Genomic DNA, 25,064 nt, shown 5'->3' on the forward strand with positions numbered 1-25,064 from the left:
CTTTTAGTGACTTTCGCACTTTTTAAAAATCTTTTTCTAAGTTTCGGAACCAAACGGTAACAAAGCCAAAAAAACCGAACGGGTTCGGAATTTCGGGTAAAAAAAAACAGTTCAATACCCGAACGGGTAACCAATAATTTATCGGTTTCGGCTCCTTAGCTATCGGTGCTCGATAACCCGTTTGATCATTGTTTCGGGTTATCGGGACATCGCACGTAGGAGTATTTGACGGTTTTAGCTGGCCAAAATTATTTCTCTCATTTTAACAGCTGAAAACTTTACCATATGACAAGAAATTGTAAATTAAATGTTTTTTGTACAAATCCAAGCCAGTGGTGTTCAATATAGGGGAAAGATGGGTACTTTAGGGATTACATTTTATTCTATTCAATAGTATTTGAGGAAATAAAAGATATATTATTTTTCAAACTTTATTATGGTAAATAACATACTATATTTTGATATTTAATTAGATTCCACTTCGTCATTGTCAGAATATTCTTCATTTTCCTTGTTTTCAGTGTCGGAATCCTGGACTTCTCCAGGAAGAAGCAATTCCACAGCTTCTTTTGAAAAAGGCTTTGTAAGTTTGTGTTTCTTTTTCCCAATGCTGGACAACAGAGGGTCAGATGTTAACAGTAACCTATTGATGATATCTTGGTTACAATCTTTCCTAGAAAATTTTCTAGCATAGCTAAGTCTGTACTACCGGAAATATTTGTTTCTGGCTTCGGCAGCCTCTTCCGACAATTGTCCAATTGGCAAAAGCGCATTCTATACTATATCAGGACCATGTACTAAAACTTTATGCAGAGTTGGAGTCATTGGATACCAGGGGTATTGTTCAACATAAAGCTTTGCAGTATCCAAAGTATACTGTCTGAACTTTTCTACATCAATCTTGTGGCCACTGGAAATTACTTCTAGGATAATTTTCATTCTGGAAATTAAACGGAAGTCTACTCCAGTGATATCTGCAGATGTTTCCAGGTCGTTGAAGAATCTCCTGCTTGTGTTGCCGTTATTGGTATTCCCAAATCCAACCTTAGGTATGTCGACAAGAATGCCCATTTTGCTCTTGAATTCATCTTGGATTTTCTTTTTCCTATCTGAAATGAGTCTCTTCTCATCTTCATTCAGCCTTTTGTGCCATTTTTTTACAGGCAATTTATATGATAGGTGAAAGAGACATTCAAAACACCGTATTCTAGCATGCACAATGGATAGTCCAAATTTGTAGCTGCTTTGATTGTCAACACATGTTCTGTCTAAATTATTAAATTGTCTTGATGTTGCTCCACAAATATAACATCGCATTGTCGATTTAGTGGTGGTTGCTGCGTTACAGACTTTTCCGTCATTCATAGTTAACATCATCACATGTTCTACTGATATGTCTTGAACTTGAGTTGGTTTCAAGCCTGCAATTTTTTTTTCCATGTAAGCAATTTCTTAAGCTATTACATCAGCAGTTTCTTTTATGAACCTAATTCGAATTGGCCTGCAAAATCTTGAAGACGATGGTGTAGGGTTTTGCCAGATAACCTTTTTATTTACTCCACAAGTTAGCTGTAATGGAACCATTGAGCATTGAAATATACTGGCATCAGAATTAGAGTCATCCTCAAACTTTTGATTATACTGTGTGCTGGGAGCCATCACAACCCCATTTCGTAGATAATTTCATATGTTTACGCCCACTTTCCGTTAGAGTCTTGATAACTTCTTCTAAATACAACACCAATCTTTCGGCAGTATGGTTTAACAGACTTTGTAAGTCTACTTCGTCTAAACTTTCTGTGACTGTGAACGAATCAGGATCAGGATAGCATGTTTTTTTTTCTTCGACCAAAATACTGTAGCAGGGCCATTGCTTCTTGTCACTTGTACGTACGATTTCATATTGAGATTTTGTTAGGCCTGCGTCAGTAAATATTAAAAGAGCCTCTAACGGTGTAAATGATTTTTTTGTAGGTTCAAGACTGCTGCGATAGGCTTTTTTATACTTTCCCGCTCGTTTGGGAGATGTTTTAAGATCTTTGAGGACGGTTGCAGCACTTCTTTTGCCACTTGTTGTCAAACAAGTTTCAGCTGCAAAAACAATAGCTTCTGGTTCCACATCTTTCCTGAGCTGTTCTGTTTTTCTCCTCTTTGAACGTTCACTAGAATCGACAAAACTTTTTCTTGGTCGTCCTGCTGATGATGGAGTGGATGGGGTACCCGGTATTTGGAAACTCCCTTGCAGCCAAGAGCCATGCTTCTTAATAAATATTTCATGAGTTCTGGATGAAGACGACTACATTTTTCTAAAATTAGCTTTCAACCTCGACATTTGACGCTTGTATACTGTTTTTAGTTCTTCAGTATACTGATTTCTTGATAACAATTTTTGATCAGCTAAGTCCATTTTTTCATTGAAATTTGGAGCCTCCTGCTGCTGAGTACTATTGTAGAAATCCAAACGAGAGATTGTTTGCATTCCTGATGACCCAACTAGAAAAAAAAATACAGTAAAAGTGTACAGTATGGAAATGAAACAAATGAATTTGTTTAGACTTATTTTCCTTTTTGGTCCCTTTGGTAACCTGCAAATATATAGAGAGATGGTTGTTGTAAGTTATGTAGCTATGGAGCGAGCAAAAAATATATATATCCTCACGGATATTAATTTGAGAAGATTAACCCGCAATGAAGGTTTTTTTTTTTTAATACGAATGTTGTAGTAGTTTAAAAATAGTATCGCATAGCATCCGCTCTTTCCTATTTACTTTTAATGTTAAATAAATATGTAAAATATAGAAACAGCAATAATAGTAATATAACTAAAAATAAAACTGTAAATAGTATTTTCCATTCCTTATTTTCCAACTCCTTCCACTCTTTTTCTATCAATATTTTCAGCTTGTTCAACTTTCTGATTTGAGAAATTATTTTCCTATCTTTTTGTAAAAAGGCTTTTCCACGGTAATGAATACTCAAACTCTTGAAGGTCATCCCTCGAAACCATTCACAAATTTCGTTCATGAAGTCTTTGTGAAGAATAAGAATTAAATTTTCAGCGAGTCGAATCCACGGGAGGAATCCTTTGAACTCGTTTTTTGATACGAAAGCACTGGTCCATATGAGCATATGTTCAATTTTATGCTCAGGAATCTATTGATCCATCTTCAATGGCCAACATAAAAAGATGACACGACGAACGTTAGTAGAACATTTGATGAGTAGCTCTTTCTCGTCTTTAGATAAGTTCATTTTGCATACATATAAAACATTCAACTTCAATCCTGCATCAATAAATTTCTCCATAAAATAATTATCACGTGAAACTTCATGAGCAGATTTTCCATCGATTATCGCAATCCGCCACTTCCGTTTACCAAGCAATCTTTTTAAATCTTTTCTGATCGACGCCTGCGCTTCAAAGAAGCATTCTATGAACATCCCTATCAAGAAATTTTCCTAAACTGTCATGAACTCGCCTTGAATCTTTAAAAAACCTGAAGAAAAATAGAAAGATTTTTAAGATCAGCACTTTTTTGCAATAAGATTTACTTTGATTACAGTTTGTTATCAAAATAATTTTACTTGGAACTTTATTTAAGTTGCAATTTTGTCCTTTGTTGATCAAAGATTATATTAATACAGAAAAGGTCATTTAAAGTATAAACTTGTTTGTAATACGTTGAACGTAGATAAGTAAGTTCTTGATAAATAATAATATAAATATTATTCCTTGAAATGCACAAGCTATTCAAAAGTTTCAGTTGATTGAAATCAATATGGTGTCTTCATTTCGTTTTTAAAAATTTTGTTCAGATCTTATTTAGATCTTAACTAGGAGCTCTGGTCGAAATTGATTTTTATATCTTTAAATCAAGTAACTACGTCCTTCATGCCATTCATTTTACAAATAATTTAAGCGATCATGAAATCTATCCCTTAACTAAAGAAAACTGCTACGAATGATTGAATGATACGAATGATTCGCAAACTCGATCATAAGAATAAATAGTAAATCTTAATTCACTAAAAAATATATCAGAAAATGCGCTGTTGCTTGAAAGTGTATTAGTTAAATAGCAACTCACAACATTGAACATCAAAATATTAGCAAAAAAATCCCTCACACGAAAGCTAACCCTTACAAACATTGTTTGCTAAAAGTTTTAAATTTTTGTTGATAAATTTCACAACATTTTTTCTTTTTACAAAACTTCTTAGAAGAAATTAGAGATAATTGACCTCATTTTTGAAGTGGCTTTTTAACACAAATCCTGGGATTATAGATATTTGATTATTTGTAGAATCCCCACTACCAGGTCTGCCTTTCAAGAAAGTGTTTTATTTTCCTTGCATTACTCTCTGTATGAATTTTGTGTACTTATTATGAAAACACAAAAGCATCCTCCTACTCCTATCAAATGACTTAAATAATGCAAGGGGCTCAAAGGGGTAATAAATGTGGCATCTTGGACTTAAATTTTTATTTGAATAACTTTTATTTTTGTTTGTATAACTTTTATTTTTATTTGTGTAACTTTTATTTTTATTTTGTTTTAATAATTGTATCAAAAGTGTTTTAAAAACTTTCAAAAGTCCGAGATATAATATAATTCTGAAAATAATCAAAGGTCAGTTAAAAATTAACATACCACATAAGGAATTGAGCAATGAATTCCTTTTATCATTTGAACTCTTCAAGGTAGAAAAAAAACGCACAAAACTTCCTTCATTTTCATTTGCGAGCCCACAGATCATGGGTAAACAGCTATGCAACCTTTTCTCACTGATAGTTTTCTCAGGGTTTAAATAAATGTGCGCATGCACTGAAGCAGAGAACTCCATTAAAGTAAAGTGAACAAACTGACATTGGTTACCAAGTTGTGACTCAAATTTTCAATGAAACCAAAGTTTTCAAGTTCACCAATATCTTCAACAAATGGTTTATTTTCCTTTTGAGAAAAAACGACCTTGCCTTCAATAAGTAAATTCCAAGCAATTTCACAAACTCTTAAAATGTATTGCTTGTTACTCTCACTTTGCATCATATCATGAATTGTTTAATTGTTTTTGTTAATGTGCTTTTGCAAAAAATATAAAAAAACACAACTACACAACTCTGTCATGCTAAAAAATAAATCAGATTCTCTTAGCGTGGATGTACCAATAATTGTGCACATTGCAGATAAATAAAACGGGACTTGAGCCATGGCTTTAGCAATGTTAGATGATTCAAGAACATTTTTTACAGCCTTTTTATTGCTGCAGTTTTTTTCTATGTAATCATTTATTCCACTGTCATTAAAACCCATTATTTGAATAGCTAACTTATTTCTGCATTCAGACACTTTGTTTTTGTATTGCAATATAGCTCCAACTCTTCCAGCCACAATACAGTTGTGTTTTTTAAAATCTAAAGCATCTGCTAGTGCTTTAACAATGGGATGCTCACTTGGAATCAGAGGATTGTGATTTATTAATTCATCTAAATAAGCAAACTCATCCAGCCCATCTACCACAAACAATATTGAAAAACTATCACAAACATTAAAATCCTTAAAAACTTCTTTATAGAAAACTTTAACCAGTTCCTCTAGGGTAATAATATTTGGAAATTGATTTAACTTTCTGCATTCAAGATGAAGAACGATATCAAGATTTCGATACAAACAACTTCTAGCCCAGTCAAGTAGGTATTTTTTGAGCAGCCAAGTTTTTCCTATTCCAGCAATACCGCAAATCAATAGTAAAGAAAACTCTTTAGAAAAGACTTCCTTAAACTCAACTGGTTTATAACTCTTTTGTTGGCATCGATAGAACTCTCGCTCAACAACATTTATTGTATCTCTTAAACCTTCATTTACATCAACTGCAACCAATTCTACAAATTTTTTTAAAAAATCAACTTCAATGGGACTGACTACTTTATGTACAAGTTCATGCATTTTTTCATACTTTGTAAGATAAAACTTTTTCAGCTTTTCACACATTTCTAAAAATACATAAATATGAAAATAAACATGGTGCAAGATAATAACAGAATATTGCGCAGGTATTAGAATGAAGTGAGTGATATAGCCTGCTACATACTAAACAAGTTAAGCTATACCACTTACAGAATCGTTTTAATTATACACTACTCATCAAAGTTTTTGCACACTTAAGATTTAAATTGCGTAATTTTCTTTAAATTTAATTAAAGTAACATTAAAAATTCTATTTTTTACTCTGCTTTTTTATTTTTTTTTTTTTTTTTTTTTGTTAAAGAAAAAAGAATAATGAGTAACTCTTTTTTTTTATCAAAAATAGTAAAAAGTTTTTTTTAAACAAACATTAACCAGTAATGATTTTTTTAAAGAAAAAAACTTTTCATAACTTTAATTGCAAATAAACTCCAATATTTTGTTAGTGCTGTCTTTATATTTTTAATACAAAGTCAAAAAAAAACTTTTGATGTAAAATTTAATATAATTGAAGTTTTAATTCACTAAGGTATTGCTAAAAACCAGCCAAAAAAATAGGTGAAAACCTAGCTAATTCAGAAACTAAACACCTTAGTCCGAATATGTTATAATGCGAAATTTCATAACCCTTCTTGCACCACAATCACAAGGAATCCCAGTAGACATCTAGGATTGTATCACATATGAAGGCCCGATGCTAAACTCCTTAATAGATCAACAAAAATATATAGACACTTGATTCTGATTCACGATGCTTTTTTGGTGAATAACCTGTATGAACATAAGATAACAGCAAGAAAATCCAAAAAGCAAAAACAGTAACTGCTTGTTTTAAAGACAATAATGTGCATGTACTCCAGAAGCTAATTTGATTCCCTTACATGAACTCAATCAAAAATCTACAGGTAGTATTTGGTTGAAAATGATGCAAAGCTTAAACCTATTAAAACCTTTTTTCAGCGATTTCCTTAGGCATACCAAATTTAAAATTCCAATTTAATTTTCTAGAATTTTTCATGCTGTTATTTTAGTTTAGTGATATTAAATTTTCTATGAGGTTTGTTGTGTCAATAACTCTTTTTGATAATTTGGTTAATACATTTTTCAAATCGCGTTGTTTCCATTTATCATAACTTTGTTTTAACAGGTGTGCATAATTAAGGTCTGAAAATAAAATTAAAGTGACATCAGTTGAGAGTAATTAAAAACAAGAATATTTTAAGTCATATTCAAATGATCAATGAATTTCATACGGGTACAACTGAGGAAACAGAACAAGTTAATTTATAAGTAAACAACTATAATTTTAGAACTATGATTTTATCAATTATTAACTTGTAAAATTAACTTCCAAACATGTGCAAAAAATTGTTTGAAAATTAAGACTTACTTGTAATGAGGATTTACAACCCTACAACTTCTCTTGCCACATTTGTAAAGCAATAAAAAAATGCTTAAAATCTGACAAAATTTTTGATAGAAGAGAATTTCGATTGGGTTAGTGATTATTTTTCTTTTAAAAGTGTCCTACGTTTTGAAACTGAGAGATTTGCAAGCAAATTTATAATGAAAAAGATCAGAACTAAATTCTTATGTGAAATCTATTCTGATTTTTTGTCATTTTTATGTAAAATTTTATTCTAACTTGAAACGTCCAAAAGCATAAAACTTTCTGTTTTAGTGCATTAAAATATTATTGTTAAAAGTATCTGAACTTTTCAGCACCTAACTCTCTGTACTTCCCAAGGCATCTTTTTTATCCAATATATGTGGATTAACCCAATCAATTTCTGCAACTTCAATATATGTTAAAAGAGTGTTTAGTAGAGTTTGGTAACAAACACTCCAATTCTAATTACTCAGATTAGCAAAACATAGTTGGGGGTATAATACTAGAATCGGTAATTATAACCAAGTTCAACCAAAATATCTATAAAAGAAGATGAACATTTAAAGTCTACATTAACACCTACTGGATTTTAATTATGACTTAAGTGGTGTATTTAAAGTGTTTATTTGTTAATGCTTTTTTCTTTTTTTTTTTTTTATCATATCATATTGTATTCATATTCATATCATTGTCCATGTTAAATAAGATAGGGAAACTCAAGAAGAATTAAGCATTTGGGCAGAAAAGAATTTCTCATTTATATAGTAATTAAAATGCAAAATTGTTTAAAACAAATAATTAGAAAATAAATTTTAACAAGAGATGAGTCTTATAAAACAGCATTTGTTATTTTTTTTACATCATTAGTGGTAGTTTGCTTGATTTCATGATTTCCGGATAACTCTATTCAGCATTCAAGGCTTTCAATTGGTTTTTATAGTATAATTTTTTTTTTTTCATTTTAATGCTTTAATGAATATTTTTTGAAGAATGTTAAATAAATTTGTGTTACAGATTTGAAAAAAAATTTACTGTACTTTTTCTTGATTTAACATTTAATTAGTAATTTTTTTATATAGTTTTCGAGTATTTGCAATTAAAAGATGCTGGAATACATCGTATTCTACCTAAAAACAGTTTTAAACAAGGCAAAAATATTTAATTACAGCCGGCAAATACGCAACATCATGCTCCAGGATGTAGCATCATACCCCTGTAGAAAGGAATTGATATTCCAATTGCTTACTGTAAGTATCGGCGTTTGTTTTTTGGTTTTTTACGAATAATTACGATTAAATAAAATATTTCTGTATATTTTATTTAAAATCAATCTTCTTCTATAATATAATTCCTAGAGTTAATGTTCAATGTTCAACGTCGTTTCGTCATTAGTTACTAGGCTTTGAAAGAGCGCGTTCTTAAAATGCACGCGGCCATTGGAGAAAGATCCAAGAAGCGAGTTAAAACTTTCTTCTTTTTGGAATTTCATTATTAGTTTAGATATATTACATAAAGAATCATATGAAGATAAACAATAATCGTTAAGATCATCTTTTAATTGAAGTAAGTATATAAATTAGTTATATATACATTTTTATTAGATAAAGTAGAAAGGATTTAAATTTTAATTAGATAAAGTAGAAAAGATTTGAATTTTTATTAGATAAAGTAGAAAGGATTTTAATTTTTGTTAGATAAAGTAGAAAGGATTTTAATTTTTTAAATCGTTTATATTTTGTTTATTTTAGTTTTTCTTTTTGCAGTTTTGTTTTTATTATCTTGGATTTTAGAAGGAAAATTGGGGTATGTATGTTATTTAAAATTATACTAATGCTATTTCCATAAAATGGTTATTACTACATTGAAATTTCTGTGATATTATTAACTATTTTTGTTCTTTTTTAGAAAATTTAGAAAAGTTAATTAAACTTTTGTGCCAACACTGACATGGCATGTCACATGTTATTGTATGTAAAGGTTAAATTTTGTTATGAGGATTACAGTTCTTATGAAGAAAAAAAAGAAGGTAAAGATTATTGTTTGTAAATATATATTTTGTATCTTTTTAAATTTTCTCGCATCATTTTTAAAATTTTTGTTTGCACACGTTTATTGTTTGCATATATGCTTTTTTGATATGTATGTGTATGTGGTAATAAGTGCTTTATAGTTGTTTTATCAATGTGTTTTTATAATAATGTAAAGTGTTTTTTTACTGTTTGTGTATGTGTTAATATGTGTTATATAATTGTTTTAAAAATGTGTTTAAATATGTAAATAAGGAATATATTTAACCTTATATACATATTTAAACACATTTATTGTGTTTATAGTTTGTACATATGTTTATATTATGTTCTTTCCGTGTTTTTAAAGTGCTGTGACTTGGTAAACATCTACCTGAAAATCAATTATTGTATTTTAGAGAAGGAGCAGAACAAATGGCTTTAGATCGTGCAGCTCAACGTATATACGCACCTAACGGCATAGTTTAAGTTAAATACTGAAAATGAAAGAGCACATTGCAATTCTTATGTAGACATTCCTTATCACTTTATATTTGATGATAAACATTGTAAATGGAGGGTTAGACAAAGGGGTGGTAATAAGGTGATAATAAGAATGTATAATGTTAATCCAACTGGAGAATTGTTTTTTCTTAGACTGTTACTTTTGCAAGCAAAAGGAGCAACATCTTGGGAGGATGTGCATACCGTTAATGGTATTGTCCTTGAAACGTTTTGTGAAGCATGTGTTTTGAAAGGTCTGTTGCAAGATGACACTGAATGGCAGAATACTCTTTCTGAGGTGGTTTTAACACATATGCCAAAGAAAATGAGACAGTTGTTTTCAATTATTTTGACCTTTTGTGAACCTGACAATCCTTTACATCTCTGGAATACATACAAATTTTTTATGATGGAAGATTTCATTCACCACTCAGTCCTACTTCTAATAGCTGAACAAGCTACTCTTCATCAAATTGAAAAGATTATTAATCAAATGTGTTATATAAAACCATATTTGTTTATAGTTGTATATATGTTTTAATTATGTTGTTTCCATGTTTTCAAAGTGGTGTGATTTGGCATTATGTTGAGCAAGATTGATAACCTTGCCAGCCAAGCGATGTACTTATAGCAGAGTTGTGACTTGGCAGCATTTAGTGCCAGGCGGAGTTACTGCTTTGGAGAGGTGTGACTTGGCAGCATTTAGTGTCAGGCGGTTTTACTGCTTTAGAGCTAGGTTGTGTTGTCTAGCCTTTTTTAATTATTCTGGAAACACAATAATGTCTGTTAATGTTTAGCGTAATGTGTATGGGAGAGTATACAACCTTGATCTTTAAATCTAGGGTGTTTTGATGTCCTAAATTTGAAGTAATTGAATAACTAATATTGAATATAAAAACAAAAATACTTTTATGTATTTATATGTTTAGTAAAAAGATAAATATAGTTAACTTTAAATTGGTTTTCTAATTTTGCCTTTCATATTTTAATTTGGTTTGTTATCTTCACTGGATTTTAGGATCAAGGATGTAGATATTCTATTGTTATGTGTTATTGTTGTGATGTTTTGTGTTGGTATTCATTTTTAACAATAGACACCTTCATGTTGGTGACTATTGTAAAAAATGAATAATAGGTTGTTTCATTATTGGTACTTACTGCTTTTATTTATTTACTGAAAGCCAAGACAACATTATGCTTAAAATGCAATTTATATCTTAAATTAGTTTTTTTTAATATATATATATATATATATATATATATATATATATATATATATATATATATAGTATTGTTAATCCTTTTGTACTTCGAAACAGATTTTATTGTTACATTTTCGATAAATGTTTATATTAACTGCCATGTCAAAATGGGTTACTATAAATAGGTAAATCGATTTTCAGTTTTTATGTGGTGTTTTTTTTTGTTGTTGTTGTTGTAATTATAGTATCATAATTCCTTTTTTTTTTCTTTAGGATTTACGATTGACGCATTTATATGATTTATAAAAAGAAACCTGATTACCTTTTATTGTAAATTTCGGTCAGTTAAAATGATATAAATGTATGCAATTAGTTCAATTTTTTTAAAGTTTCCTCTATTTTAAGCCTAATAATTTGCTGTACTAATTTAGGGAATCTTTTTAAATGGGTGGTTAATAATGTAGTTTAGCGCATTTTTCAAATATCGAGTTACTTAAATTTTATAAGATTTTTAACTAATTAATTAGCTTAGTTTGCATTTGCAACACTTTTGAGGAAAGAAAAAATTTTTATATATGTTAAATTCTTATAAATATTAAAAAGAAAAAATTCTTATACACGTAAATCATTGTTTTACATTTCATTATTCTGGTAAAAGGTCTTCATCAAAAACTTGACTACTCTTAATAAAAATAACTATTCTCCTGACCACCATTAAGGCAAAAACGGGGAAGGGAGGTCCTTTATTAGTGTCAAAATATTTAAGAGAATTAAATTTCGAGTAACAAAAGGAATTTTTAGTAAATGGTAGTTAATCACCGTTTACTAAATTAAAATAATTTGTATATTTAGACATAAAAGGTTATTGGATTTCAGAAAAAAAGTAGCACGTCAGGAACAGAGAATAGCTGTTTTAAGAAAAAACTTTGATATTGAAATGTTACATTCATTAATGCTATCATTTTATTACATTTAAATTTCTGTAAGTTGTTACAGTTAGATACCATAGCAAGTTTAATCGGACAAGTATTTGACATTTACGTTCAGTCGGCTATCTAGAGATAAGAGCCACTATAATGTGTCATTTAATTAATTAATGTTATCATTTTATTAAACTTAAATTTCTGTTAATAATTAAAGTTAGATACCATAGCAAGTTAAAATGGACAAATATTTGACATTTAAGTTAAGTCGGCTACCTAGTGCCAACATGATATGTCAAGCCGGCCTTATTGTGAAATGAGCCAGATGAATGATGATAATGCTAGATACCTTTAGCCAGGAAGATTACCAGTTTTCCTATGATAACACTGTAAAGCCACAAACATCCAGCCTGAGAGACAGCCAGTTTACCACAGGCAATATAGTCAGCCTGTCCACCATGCCACCACCGCGAATCTGTGAGTATATTAGATCTTACTTCGCCCCAACCCAAAAAAAGATGGCTCTAAGGTGCTTAGGAAAATTTGGCAGCAAGGTTTGTGGCAAGGAGAAGAAGTACTCTACGACCTCATTCAGCAACCTCAATGCGCACTACAAAGCCCAGCACCATCTGGAGGCTCCTGATTTTATAGCTGCTCTAAGTGCTGGCTCTAATCGAGGCAGCAAATCTCGGATCCAGGTAACTCTAATTTAATTATTAAGTCAATCAGTGTTTCGTTCCTTAATCTGTATGGATTCCTATAAGTTTTATCTCCTGTAGTATTTTGTATCCAGATCCATAAGCTTTTGAATTCTTTATCCTTCATTTTCTATGAGAAAATAGTAAAACGCAAGTAAGTATTTTTGAAAAAATAAACTGAATTTGACCTTTAATGTACATTTTTTCCTTAGGTTATACCATGCCTTCATCATCAAAGACATTGCGCCAGCTCATTTTCTCTGCTGCCATGAGGGACTTCTTGAAATTCTTGATTTCAAACCACAAGGTTCATCCCAGAAGAAAGCTGCCCATAGATAATGCTTAGTTGGGAGACGAGGCCTAAGCTTCCCTCACCAGCAGCTTAGAGAACGTCAACCAATGTGGCCATCGCTGCAGAGAGTTGGTCCGCACACAACACAAGCTTTCTTGGCATGACTGTCCACTGGTGTAATTGCAAAACCCTCAAGAGAGAAAAAGCTTTCCTTGGCATAAAGGAGATTCTTGTCCATCAGACAGACGATTATCTAACCCAGGCCATGATGGATCTGCTCAATGAGTTTACCCTCTCCAGCAAGACCGTTAGCATAACAGCGGACAATTGTGCGAACTACGTTGCTGCTTTCAAGATCAAGCTTTCCGGTTCTTTGGAACTGGCAGGTTGGTAGGTTAATCCGAACTGTTGTATTTGTCTTCTTGTTTAGTATAAAATGATAGTTTAATAAGAAAAAGATAAGTAGCTAAACTATTTTACTTAAAGTTAGAGAATATGTTTAAAGTTACATAAAAAGGATTTTCCATATGTAGATAATAAATTTAAAAAAAATGATTTTTATAATTCTTTGCATTTTGTTAAAGTTTACATAGTAAAATATATTTTTTATTGCCGAGGTACCTAACCTATACTAAATTATTGTTTATATAAAAATATTTCTTGGATACTGATCCAGAGACTGACAATGAGGAACTACCTGCTGGAGAACCCTAACAATCCTAGGATGGTCTTCAAGGTATATGAAAATATTCATGAAGGCCACCTGGAAGAGGACATGGAGAAAACCTTTGATAGATGGAACAGGGTCAGAGGCAATCGCAGGACCCACGTCTCATTTGACCACTTCCCGCAGCTCTACAGAAGTTTCTAGTAAAACATATTTATGAAATATAATAGGGGAGGATGGGTAGGAGTGAGCCAAGGGTAGGAGTGAATCGTTGATCCTACAGCTAAAATGGGAAATTAAATAGACTCAAAGTTTTCACCAAGTACTTACATACAAATTGCTCTTAAAACAATCCAATTTTTTTACCGCTTCTTGCTGCGGGTGTCTCCGTTAACGTTGTCATCTACTCTTATCTGTGCAAAAGTAAATTTAAGTATTTTTTGAAACTTCTTTAATGAGCATACCGGCTGTTTCGAGACATTAGATAGTGGTTGAAAATTTACTAATAAACAATGCAGTATTTAGAACAAAGTATTTTGCATGCATAAACCACGTACTTATTGCAAATTTAATGTTTTAATCCAGTTGCACAGCTTGGGGAGGAATGAGCCATTCCTTCACGGGTAGGATTGAACCGCGGGTCACATATACTTCACGTTAAAAAGGTTTTGACTTCAGCGTAAAAACATATTTATGTTTGACTTTTATATCTTAGTATATCATTAGAAAACTCGCGTGCAACATTACGTTTATTTTTACCATATGTTATAATGCCTCGAGTCTATAAAAGTACCACTTCAAAAGCAAAAACTTCCAGTAAAGATATGAAAGATGCATTACATAACATCCAACAAGGAAAAAGTATTAGAGAAACTGCAATAACTTCTAAAATACCCTATCCAACGCTTCGTCGTAATTAGAAAAATTTTTTGCTTGATGAAAATCCAAGACTTACCCCGAATTATTATGTTAAAAGAATATTACAGACAAGCAGAAATTAGAATTAAAGGAATATATTTTGAGTTGTTCGAGAATGTTTTATGGCCTTTCAATTAAAGAATGTCGGTGTTTAGCTTTTAAGTTGGCTACCATTAACAAAATTAGTATTCCACTGAGGTAGCACAAAGACTCAATAGCAGGGATTGAATGGATTAATAGTTTTAGAAATTCGACATTCAGATTTGTCTCTAAGAACACCTAAGGATGTTCTCTTTCTAGAGCAACTTCAATTAATGCCCATAATGTAAATATACTTTTTGATAAATTAAAAGAACTTTTTGCTAAATCACCAGCATTTGCAAATGGAACTCGGATTTTTAACCTTGATGAAACTGGAACTATAACCGTGCAGAACACACATAAGGTATGTTTATTATAATATAATTCCTACAGAAATTAATGTTTAATGTTTAATGTTTAATGTCGTCGTTTCGTCATTAGTTACTAGGCTTTGAAAGAGCGCGTTCTTAAAATGCACGCGGCCATTGGATAAAGATCCATGAAGCGAGTTAAAACTTTCTTCCTTTTAGAATTTAATTATTAGTTTAGATATATTACATAAAGAATCATATGAAGATAAATATTAATCGTTAAGATCATCTTATAATTGAAGTAAGTATACAAAATAGTTATATATACATTTTTATTAGATAAAGTAGAAAGGATTTAAATTTTAATTAGATAAAGTAGAAAGGATTTGAATTTTAATTAGATAAAGTAGAAAGGATTTTAATTTTTTAAATCGTTTATATTTTTTTTGCTTTAGTTTATCTTTTTGCAGTTTTGTTTTTATTATCTTATTTTTTAGAAGGAAGATAGGGGTATGTATGTTATTTAAAGTTATACTAATGCTATTTCCATAAAATGGTTATTACTACATTGAAATTTCTGTGATGCTACTAACTATTTTTGTTCTTTTTTAAAAAATTTAGAAAAGTTAATTAAACTTTTGTGCCAACACTGACATGGCATGTCACATGTTATTGTATGTAAAGGTTAAATTTTGCTATGAGGATTACAGTTCTTATGAAGAAAAAAAAGAAGGTAATGAGTATTGTTTGTAAACATTTTGTATCTTTTTAAATTTTCTTGCATCATTTTTAAAATTTTTGTTTGCACACGTTTATTGTTTGCATATATGCTTTTTTGATATGTATGTGTATGTGGTAATAAGTGCTTTATAGTTGTTTTATCAATGTGTTTTTTTTAATAATGTTTTTGTAATAATGTAAAGTGTTTTTTTACTGTTTGTGTAGGTGTTAATATGTGTTATATAATTGTTTTAAAAATGTGTATATAAGGAATATATTTAACCTTATATACATATTTAAACATTTTATTGTGTTTATAGTTGGTACATATGTTTATATTATGTTGTTTCTGTGTTTTCAAAGTGCTGTGACTTGGTAAACTTCTACCTGAAAATCAATTATTGTATTTTAGAGAAGGAGCAGAACAAATGGCTTTAGATTGTGCAGCTCAACGTGATACACATCTAATGGCATGGTTTAAGTTAAATACTGAAAATGAAAGAGCACATTGCTATTCTAATGTAGACATTCCTTATCACCTTATATTTGATGATAAACATTGTAAATGGAGGGTTAGACAAAGGGGTGGTAATAAGCTAATAGTAAGGATGTATAAAGTTAATCCAACAGGAGAATTGTTTTTTCTCAAACTGTTACTTTTGCAAGCAAAAGGAGCAACATCTTGGGAGGATATGCGTACTGTTAATGGTATTGTCCTTGAAACGTTTCGTGAAGCATGTGTTTTGAAAGAATTGTTGTAAGTTGACACTGAATGGCAGAATGCTCTTTCTGAGGCTGTTTTAACACAGACGCCAAAGCAAATTAGACAGTTGTTTTCAATTATTTTGACCTTTTGTGAATCTGACAATCCTTTACATCTCTGGAATACATGCAAAGCTTTTATGATGGAAGATTTCATTCACCGCTCAATCCCACTTCTAATAGCTGAACAAGCTACTCTTCACCAAATTGAAAAGATAATTAATCAAAGTGGTAAAATGCTGACTGATTACAATCTGCCTGTTATTGATGAGTTTATTAGCTTAAATCTAGAAAATTTTGATGGAAATGTTCAACAACTGAAAGAGCAGAGTTGTGTATAAACACAACCAGCTGAAATAGTAGAATTGTGTGTAAAATGTTCTTTGCATTGGTAATGGGTGCAGAAGTTTGCATTAACTGAAAATATGAGAGTACAAGATGGGGAAGGTGAATTTTCCCAATGGCTACTAAAACTTGGGAATGGAACAATACCTGTCAAAGAGGAGGATCCTTTTAAAGGATGCATTAAAATACCAAATCAGTGCATTATTAGAGAAAATGAATCAGTTGTTGAAAAGATTTTTGGAGATGCTGATCAAAATGATTATTCTAAACGCGTGATTTTAACACCAACTAATTTTGATTCATTATCAATGAAGAAGTGCTTAAATGTCTGCCGGGTGAGGTCAAAATATATTTAAGTGTTGATCAAATTGATACTGATGACCTTAATGAAAGAAATAACTTTCCTGTTGAGTTTTTGAACAGCTTAACTCCTTCAGGTATGCTACCTCATTGTTAAAAATTGAAAATTGGTTGTGTAATTTTGCTACTTAGAAATTTAGATCTCAAAGCTGGGTTATGTAATGGTACTTGAATGAAAGTTTGTGCTCTTTAAAATAATTATATTGATGCAGAGGTTTTGACAGGTGTTTCTGGTGGTAAATGGGTTTTGGTTCCTCAAATTCAGTTGGCTCCATCTGATTCTAATTTAACTTTTGTTGTGAAACGTCGTCAGTTTCCTGTCAGATTGGCTTATTCAATGATAATTAATAAGAGTCAAGGTCAAACATTTGATAGAGTTGGGGTATATCTCAAAAAACCATGTTTCTCTCATGGTCAACTATATGTTGTATGTTCAAGAACTAGGGCATTTAATAGTTTGTTTTTCAAAATTGATAAACATCTCATTCAAGGTATGGTAGGTGAAAAGTGTTACACAAATGTTTTTTATTTTTTTTGTTGCTTTAGTATTTTTTTCATAGTTTTTGATAAATATACCAGTCATTTAATATGTTTATATGTGTTATATGAAACCATATTTGTTTATAGCTGTATATATGTTTAAATTATGTTGTTTCCATGTTTTCAAAGTGGAGTGAGTTGGCATTATATTGAGCAAGATTGATAACCTTGCCAGCCAAGCGGTGTACTTATAGCAGAGGTGTGACTTGGCAGCATTTAGTGCCAGGCGGTGTTACTGCTTTAGAGCTAGGTGTTGTCTAGCCTTTTTTAATTATTCTGGAAACACATAATAATGTCTGTTAATGTTTAGCGTAATGTGTATGAGAGAGTATGCAACCTTGATCTTTAAATCTAGGGTGTTTTAATGTCCTAAATTTGAAATAATTGAATAACTAACATTGAACGCAAAAACAAATATACTTTTATGTAGTTATATGTTGAGTAAAAAGATAAATATATATTTAACTTTAAATTGGTTTTCTAATTTTGCCTTTCATATTTTAATTTGGTTTGTTATTTTCGCTGGATTTTAGGATCAAGGGTGTAAATATTCTATTGTTATGTGTTATTGTTGTGCTGTTTTGTGTTGATAGACAACTTGGCTTACCTTCACGTTGGTGTCTATTGTTAAAAATGAATAATAGGTAGTTTCATTATTGGAACTTACTGCTTTTATTTATTTACTAAAAGCCAACATTATGCTAAAAATGCAGTTTATATCTTAATTTAATTTTTTTTTTTTTTTTTAAATTTATTTTAGTATTGTTAATCCTTTGCACTTCGATACAGATTTTATAGTTAAATTTTCGATAAATGTTTATATTAACTGCCATGTCAAAATAGGTTACTATAAATAGGTAAATCGATTTTCAGTTTTTATGTGGTTTTTTTTTTTTTTTCTTTAAGATTTACGATTGACGCATTTATACGATTTATAAAAAGAAAACCTGATTAACTTTTATTGTAATTTTTTGTCATATATATATGGAAAAGCCGGTTCTGGGACAAGAGCACAAAAAGCATGCACGACGCATCAATTTTTTTTATGAAAGTAGTGTCTAAAATGCATATTTTGATGTGTTTGAAGGTGATTTTGATGAATTTTCAGTTTTAAAAAGCGTGCATCCTTTTAAAAGTGAGTGACCGTTGTTTTGAGCTTTAATGTTATGAAGTTGTTATCTTGTAGTGACCTATGGCTAAGGTTCTGTGAGTGCCATCATTCAGTAGGATCCTCTTATCATCGTTAGCGCTGAGTGCGACTTTGTTAATTTCTTCGGTGTATATGTCATGTTGATGGGATCGGAAAACGTTCATGGTTGCAAGGTGTTCTTCCTTATTTATTAGGCAGTCATAGTAGTCTTGATGAGTGTTACCACAAGGTGTTGACAACGTCCTGAAAAGCGGTTCCTTCATTCAATTTTTTCAAGACGTAAAGGCATAAATGACCGCAATAAGAGGTGTTTCCAAACTGAACCCTTTCGCTGTTGTAATAAACTGGGCTTTTTAAGTAGTCAACCAGTTCGACAAGAGGAGGTTGAGCGTAAGAGTCAAAGCTGTACTTCTTATTACCGTCTTTAAACCAGCACACCCAATGAAATCCTACAGTGCTTGAATCGCCAGTGTTTGCAATACCGCATTCTTTTCTTCTCGGTTTTTTCGGTAACTCATCTCTTACAAGAACTCCACGAAAGTTTTCTAATTCTAATTGTTTAGCAGCCTTTTCCAGTTGAAAGTTGGTTAAAGCTTCTTTGGGTAAAACAATTCCTTCTACGTTGATCATTTTTTAAAAATTTGTTAAAAAGTTTAAATTAAATCATTTATGATTCATGGAAATTCTTCGAATTTTTAGAGAATGGATCCAAGAATGGGTATGCTATTGAATGGTGAATTTGGTCCGAGGAGTAAACCAGAACCAGAAATAAGAGTGCTTGCAAGCGTACCGAGCAAGGGGAGTAGAGCGCCGATGAATCCTCCTGTTATTTCATGTCCTTTTCCAGTTTTAGCAAAGAGTCCTTTTCCAGTTTTTAACAAAGAGCCCATCGCCTTGAGTATTTCCATTCCAAGGTTTTAAGAATAAGCCAGAGCCAAATTTGGTTATTTTAAGTCCTTTTCCATCTTTGCTCAAGTTAAATGTTTTGGGTTTATTAGTTTTAGCTGTATGATTGACACCTCGTCCAGCGATAGAATCAACCATAGCTGAGCCAGCAGATGAAGCAAGTCCACCCAATAAACCTTTTGCAAGTACTGGAGCTGCACGAGAGGCAAGCGTTCCTAATAAAGGTAAAAGAGCACCGATGAAACCTCCTTCGACTTTTGCGTTGTGCATGAGTTGAGTTTTGCTGAGTTTGAGCGTGACACCTTTTCCAGCTTCGTAGGCTTTTCTAATTTGGTTGAGTTGCGCGTTAGTGACAGCAAGAACATGTTCGCCGTTCAAGTCTTGATGAGTGAGTTTTATGCTGGTTGCAGTTTTATCATGCATCGCTTTTTTAATTTTGTCAGCTTGTCCTTGCGAGATGTTGAGTTTAATGTTTTGATACATTTTATAGAGTTAAGAAATTTATTTATTTCACTTCTCGAATATGATATCGTATTGTAACATCCTCTCCGCGAAAATTAACCAAACCTCCATTGTTATCAATGATGCGAGTAACCATGGTTGAAATTTCAGGAACTTGAACAGGAAGATAAATCAAATGCATAGGTCTTTCGATGATTTTGTAACCAGGGTCGACTTGCGGGTAAAAGGAGTAGATGCAGTTTAATTGCTTACCATTAACGTAGGATGATCCGACGATGTTATTAACAATTCTAATGGTATTAATGCTTAAAATTTTAGCGATATGATCTGACTCGTGTTCTGAATTGGAGTTTAATTTTCTTTTAGTAAACCCTAAAACTGAGGCGATGCTGTTATCCACGTCAAAGTCGATTATATAATTCGCTCCAAGTTTAATGGTTGATTTTTGCTGTTTATGTTTGGAATGCTGTTATAGGTCTCAAGTCCGAGAAAAGCCATTTCGTAGCTTTTTCCTTTCTCAAAAACGATTTTGTCTAAAAAATTAGTTGTGATAACACTTGATTTATCATCTGCATCGATTATAGTACCTGACATTTTTTATGTCGAGAAATTTTTTTAGATCATCTCATGATCCGTGGAAATTCTTCGAATTTTTAGATCCTTTTTATTAGTCGAGAAAATAAAAACCGTCAAACCCGCTTCGGTATTTTCCATTATCTTTTTCAGAGGAGAGATCAATGACGGCAAATCCTCGAGGTTTAGACCAGCAATCTCTACAAAACTTTCTAAATTCTTTTATGTCCATATCACATGAGGCGTGTCTTTTATAAATTTCACCAACAGTTCCATCGTCTTGAGGGCATAGACAAATAAAATTGGCATTGGTTCTAATGGCATGTCCGTCAAGATCGAAAAAATGTTGAGCAAGGTAAAACATGTCGACGTTGGAGTGTCTTCCTTTGGTATAATATTTTTCACACATGCTTTGCTTTTCTCCTTTTAAATCGTCAAATATCATCAGATTGTTTTTGGTTTTATCAAGTACGGAAGGGTCAGGCACGTCTTCTTCACTTTCGAAAAACTGACACTCTATGTTATCTGAACATTCTTTGGCTCCATGGAAAGAATTTTTTGAAAGTTCATTAATCGCATCTTTAGGGTTTAAATTCAATTTTTTCATCTTGTTTTTATTAAGCAATTTGCAAATGAGTTCTTTTGGAAGGTTATTTTCAAAGCCTTTTTTGAGTATTTGGTATTCGGGTTGGAAAAGAGATTTACCAAAGACTTGCAAGTGGTTATAATCCAGCCATCCAGGTCTTAATAACAGGTTTAACATCAATGTTGTTTTTCCGCAACCGGACTTTCCAACGATGAGTCCTCGAATGTCTCTTGGAAAGAATTGGTTATAATTTCTTGTGCTTTCTTTATCATATGACAAATCAACAATGTCCATTTTTATGTTAAAAAACTTATTTATATATGTTAAAATGTACTGTGTTAAATGCAAAAGAGAAACTGAAACCATTCACTTGAAAAAGGAGATGACAAAAAACAATAGACCTATGTTGAAAAGGACTTGCGACTCTTGCGGAACGACCAAATGCCAATTTATTTCTTCGCATGCGCCTGCTACAAAAGGAGGTGATTTGGTCGAATCGATCAATAAGCTATCGAGCAAAGTGAAGCTTCCGTGGGCAAAATTTCCAGGAGAAATGCATATTCCAGGAATGAACTTTGCAGGACCTGGAACCAATTTAGACAAAAGGCTCACATCCACCGACATGTATCAAGAGTGGAGCAAGCCGGTAGACAGAGTGGACAATGCAGCGTATCACCATGATTTAGCTTATAAATATTTAAACGACGTTAAAAGCAGAAATTTAGCAGATCAGATGATGCTTGAGGAGATGAATTCGATTCCCAATCCCACTCAAAGAGAGATCAACGAAAGAAAGCTTATTGCTCCCATCATCAAAGCCAAAGCTAAATTCGGATTGGGTGTGAGTGATTTGAAATGGACGGACCAGCTTGCAGAGGAGCTTCATAAACCTGTCATTCATCATTTTAAAAGAAGAAGGGTGATTGTGAACGACATGGATGAGATATGGGCTGCAGATTTGGTGGACATGCAATCGTTTTCAAAATTCAACAATGGCGTGAAATATTTGCTCATGGTGATCGACGTGTTTTCAAAGTATGGATGGATCGTTCCGTTAAAAAGCAAAACAGGCTTTGAAGTAGCTGAAGCGTTGAAAAAGATATTCCAAGAAAGAAAGTGCATCAAATTGTGGGTAGATAAAGGAAAAGAATTTTACAACAAGCACGTGAGAGCGTTGGGTGTTCAATTGTATTCCACTGAAAACGAGGAAAAAAGCTGTGTCGTCGAGCGATGGAACAGAACGATGAAAGAGAGAATGTTTAAATATTTTTCAGCCAACAATACCAATAAATACATTGACGTTTTGGATGAGATGGTGAAAAATTACAACAACACAAATCACTCTTCCATCAAAATGACTCCAGTGGAAGCTAGCGATGAAAAGAATAAAGGTAGGGTATGGTGGAATCTGTATGGAAAGGATCAAACATTACCAGCAAAACCGAAATTTTCCATGGGTGATCAAGTGAGGATCGTAAAAAAGAAGTCTCATTTTGAAAAGGGGTATACACCGAGATGGACTGAGGAGGTTTTTACCGTATCAAATGTTCAGCATACGAATCCACCCACGTATAAAATCGCTGATGCTAACGGTGAAGAAATTCAAGGTACTTTTTATGAGCAGGAAATGCAAAAGACGCATCAAAACATATTCAGGATTGAAAAAATCGTTCGTAAAACAAAGACCAGATCGTTAGTCAAATGGTTAGGGTATCCAGACTCGTTTAATTCGTGGGTGAACAACGATGAATTAATCAGTTTGCAAGACAAAATGATCTAAAAATTAGAAGAATTTTCAAAAAATGCATGCTCCTCACAAGTTTTTTAAAAATGTTGCCTCAGCTGAAGTTCACAGTTTGGAATTGCAACTAAAATTTTTAGAAGAGAGGATTAGAGAGTTGGAAGAGAGAAGACCGAGTAATATTATTATGTATGCGAAAACGTTGGATCATCCACCCTATTATAACGACAAAGGACAGTATGAGATTTTTGCTCAGAAAGATATTAAATTTGCTGCTCTCTCCCATACAACGATAGCTTTATCCATTGGGTTGAAGTTTGAGAAAGGTATTGCAGTGGTGACATTAATGAATAAAATCACTGAGCAGTTGAATTATAGAAAGAACGAAGTCATTATTTCAGAGTCTGTAGAGAACGTTACTATGGACGTGAACAGCAACAGCAAAGAGGACGTGATTGTTAAAAAGGGTGAAAAGCTCTGCACGATTACGCACATTGATTTAAAATAATCTTTCTTAATGAAAAAATGGAGATATTAAATGAAAAAGTTTATCCAGTTCTTCCATCAGCTCCTGTAGATGAAGGGCATCGTCTTCAGAAGATCGGCGAGATTCAGAAAGAAATAGAAACTGAAAAAGTGAAAAGAATGGCTTTGAGCAAAAAGTACCATCGCGTTTTCAGGATCATTTCGAATATGGACAATACGATGCAAGGATTATGCATAGCATTGGGTGCGACTGGAATAGGTCTTTTGTCAACGATTATTGCTAGTCCTGTAGCGATTGCGTTTGAAGGTGTGGCTATTGGAATGGGTTTTTTATCGATTGTCGGAGGTCAAGTGAACAAAAGAATGGCTTTAAAAGCGGAAAAGCATGAAAAGATAAAAGTGTTGGCTGAGTCTAAATTGAACACGATCAGCGAGCACATTTACAAAGCGTTGGTGGATGGAAGAATAAGCGATTCAGAGTTTTAGTTGATTCTTGATGAGCTTCAAAAGTTTAAGACCTTGATGGAGGAAATACGAACCAAAACTAAAAAGGGTATTGATGAAGTGATGAAAGAAAACTTGATCCAAAAAGGTCGAGATGACGCGATTCAAGCGTTCAACAATATGTTTAAGAAATCATAGATTTCCCAGGATTCGAAGAATCTAATAAACATTAATGAAGAAACCAACTTATGATTTTTTATTAACGTATTTTAAAAAGATGCCTTTTTTTAAAATATATGATGCTAATAAAAGGGACGAAATTGTGAAAGAGATTAATGAGAGAAGAAAGGGGATTTATCAAAACAGCATCAACAACAACATTTTAGACGCTGATTTTCAAGCTAATGCGAGCAAGCTGTTCAAGCCGCTCATCGAAAGCAACGAAAAGATGCTTAAAGGAAAATTTGTATCCAAAATGCCTTTTGAAGTGAATAAAGTTGGAGATAAAATGTTCATCGGTAAAATGGAGGTTGAAATGGATGGAGATGATATTATTGTTGGTGATGAAAGGTATGAAAGAACAAAAGGTCTTTGGGAGCTCATGACAAAGTTTGAAATACCAAGCGAGTATACAGATGAAGATTTGGAGAATTATGAAATAATTTTAATGGACAGTGATGCTATACGATCTGATACGAAGCCGAATAAACCGAAAGCTTCAAGAAGACCAAAGTATCAGAAACTTATTGCTCCTATTTGGGAAAAAATGGTGCGTATTGAAAAAGGGAAAAAAGGTCGTGGAGTGATTATTCTTCCAAGCGATCCAAATGCGCTTGTGGAAAAGCTTGAATTGAGTATTGCTTCCTGGCATGCTGGAAATACAGCATCGAGAAATGTAGCTGTGAGCATTTGCGATGAGCTGTTGAGGCAAAAGGAAATTAATAAAAGTGAATACAAAGCGATAATGAAGACGATTGATAAAATTTAAAAATCACTTGTGATTTCCATGGATCCAAAGGATTTAACGCCATGAG

The 25,064-nt window shown here is 32.2% G+C and overlaps 2 protein-coding genes and 1 pseudogene across 3 annotated transcripts in view; 2 read left to right on the plus strand and 1 right to left on the minus strand.

The window, feature by feature from the left end:
- Nucleotides 1-25,064, minus strand: part of LOC149877309 (uncharacterized) — a 318,348-nt gene that overhangs the window by 103,735 nt on the left and 189,549 nt on the right. The gene's annotated exons all lie outside the window — the stretch shown is intronic.
- On the plus strand, nucleotides 14,028-15,023 carry LOC145183551 (uncharacterized; annotated as a pseudogene).
- Nucleotides 15,131-16,734, plus strand: LOC149877316 (uncharacterized). 2 transcript variants are annotated; one of them, XM_090074183.1, is made up of 3 exons: nucleotides 15,131-15,256; nucleotides 15,453-15,688; nucleotides 16,088-16,734. In XM_090074183.1, the coding sequence occupies exon 3, from the start codon at nucleotides 16,104-16,106 to the stop codon at nucleotides 16,434-16,436; it is 333 nt and encodes a 110-aa protein (XP_089930309.1). In that variant the 5' UTR covers nucleotides 15,131-15,256; nucleotides 15,453-15,688; nucleotides 16,088-16,103; the 3' UTR covers nucleotides 16,437-16,734. The 2 variants fall into 2 exon arrangements, with proteins under 2 accessions (XP_089930309.1, XP_089930310.1); XM_090074184.1 differs by having other exon boundaries at nucleotides 15,577-15,688.

This window comes from Hydra viridissima, unplaced genomic scaffold (genome assembly GCF_058129835.1).
Source record: "Hydra viridissima isolate aposymbiotic clone 2 unplaced genomic scaffold, HvirCarnegie_v1 scaffold_16, whole genome shotgun sequence".
Classification (NCBI taxonomy): domain Eukaryota; kingdom Metazoa; phylum Cnidaria; class Hydrozoa; order Anthoathecata; family Hydridae; genus Hydra; species Hydra viridissima.

What these genes read in the sequence shown, in the direction of transcription:
- LOC149877316 (XM_090074183.1), top strand. Translation starts at nt 16,104, where the DNA reads ATGGCTTTAGATTGTGCAGCTCAACGTGATACACATCTAATGGCATGG.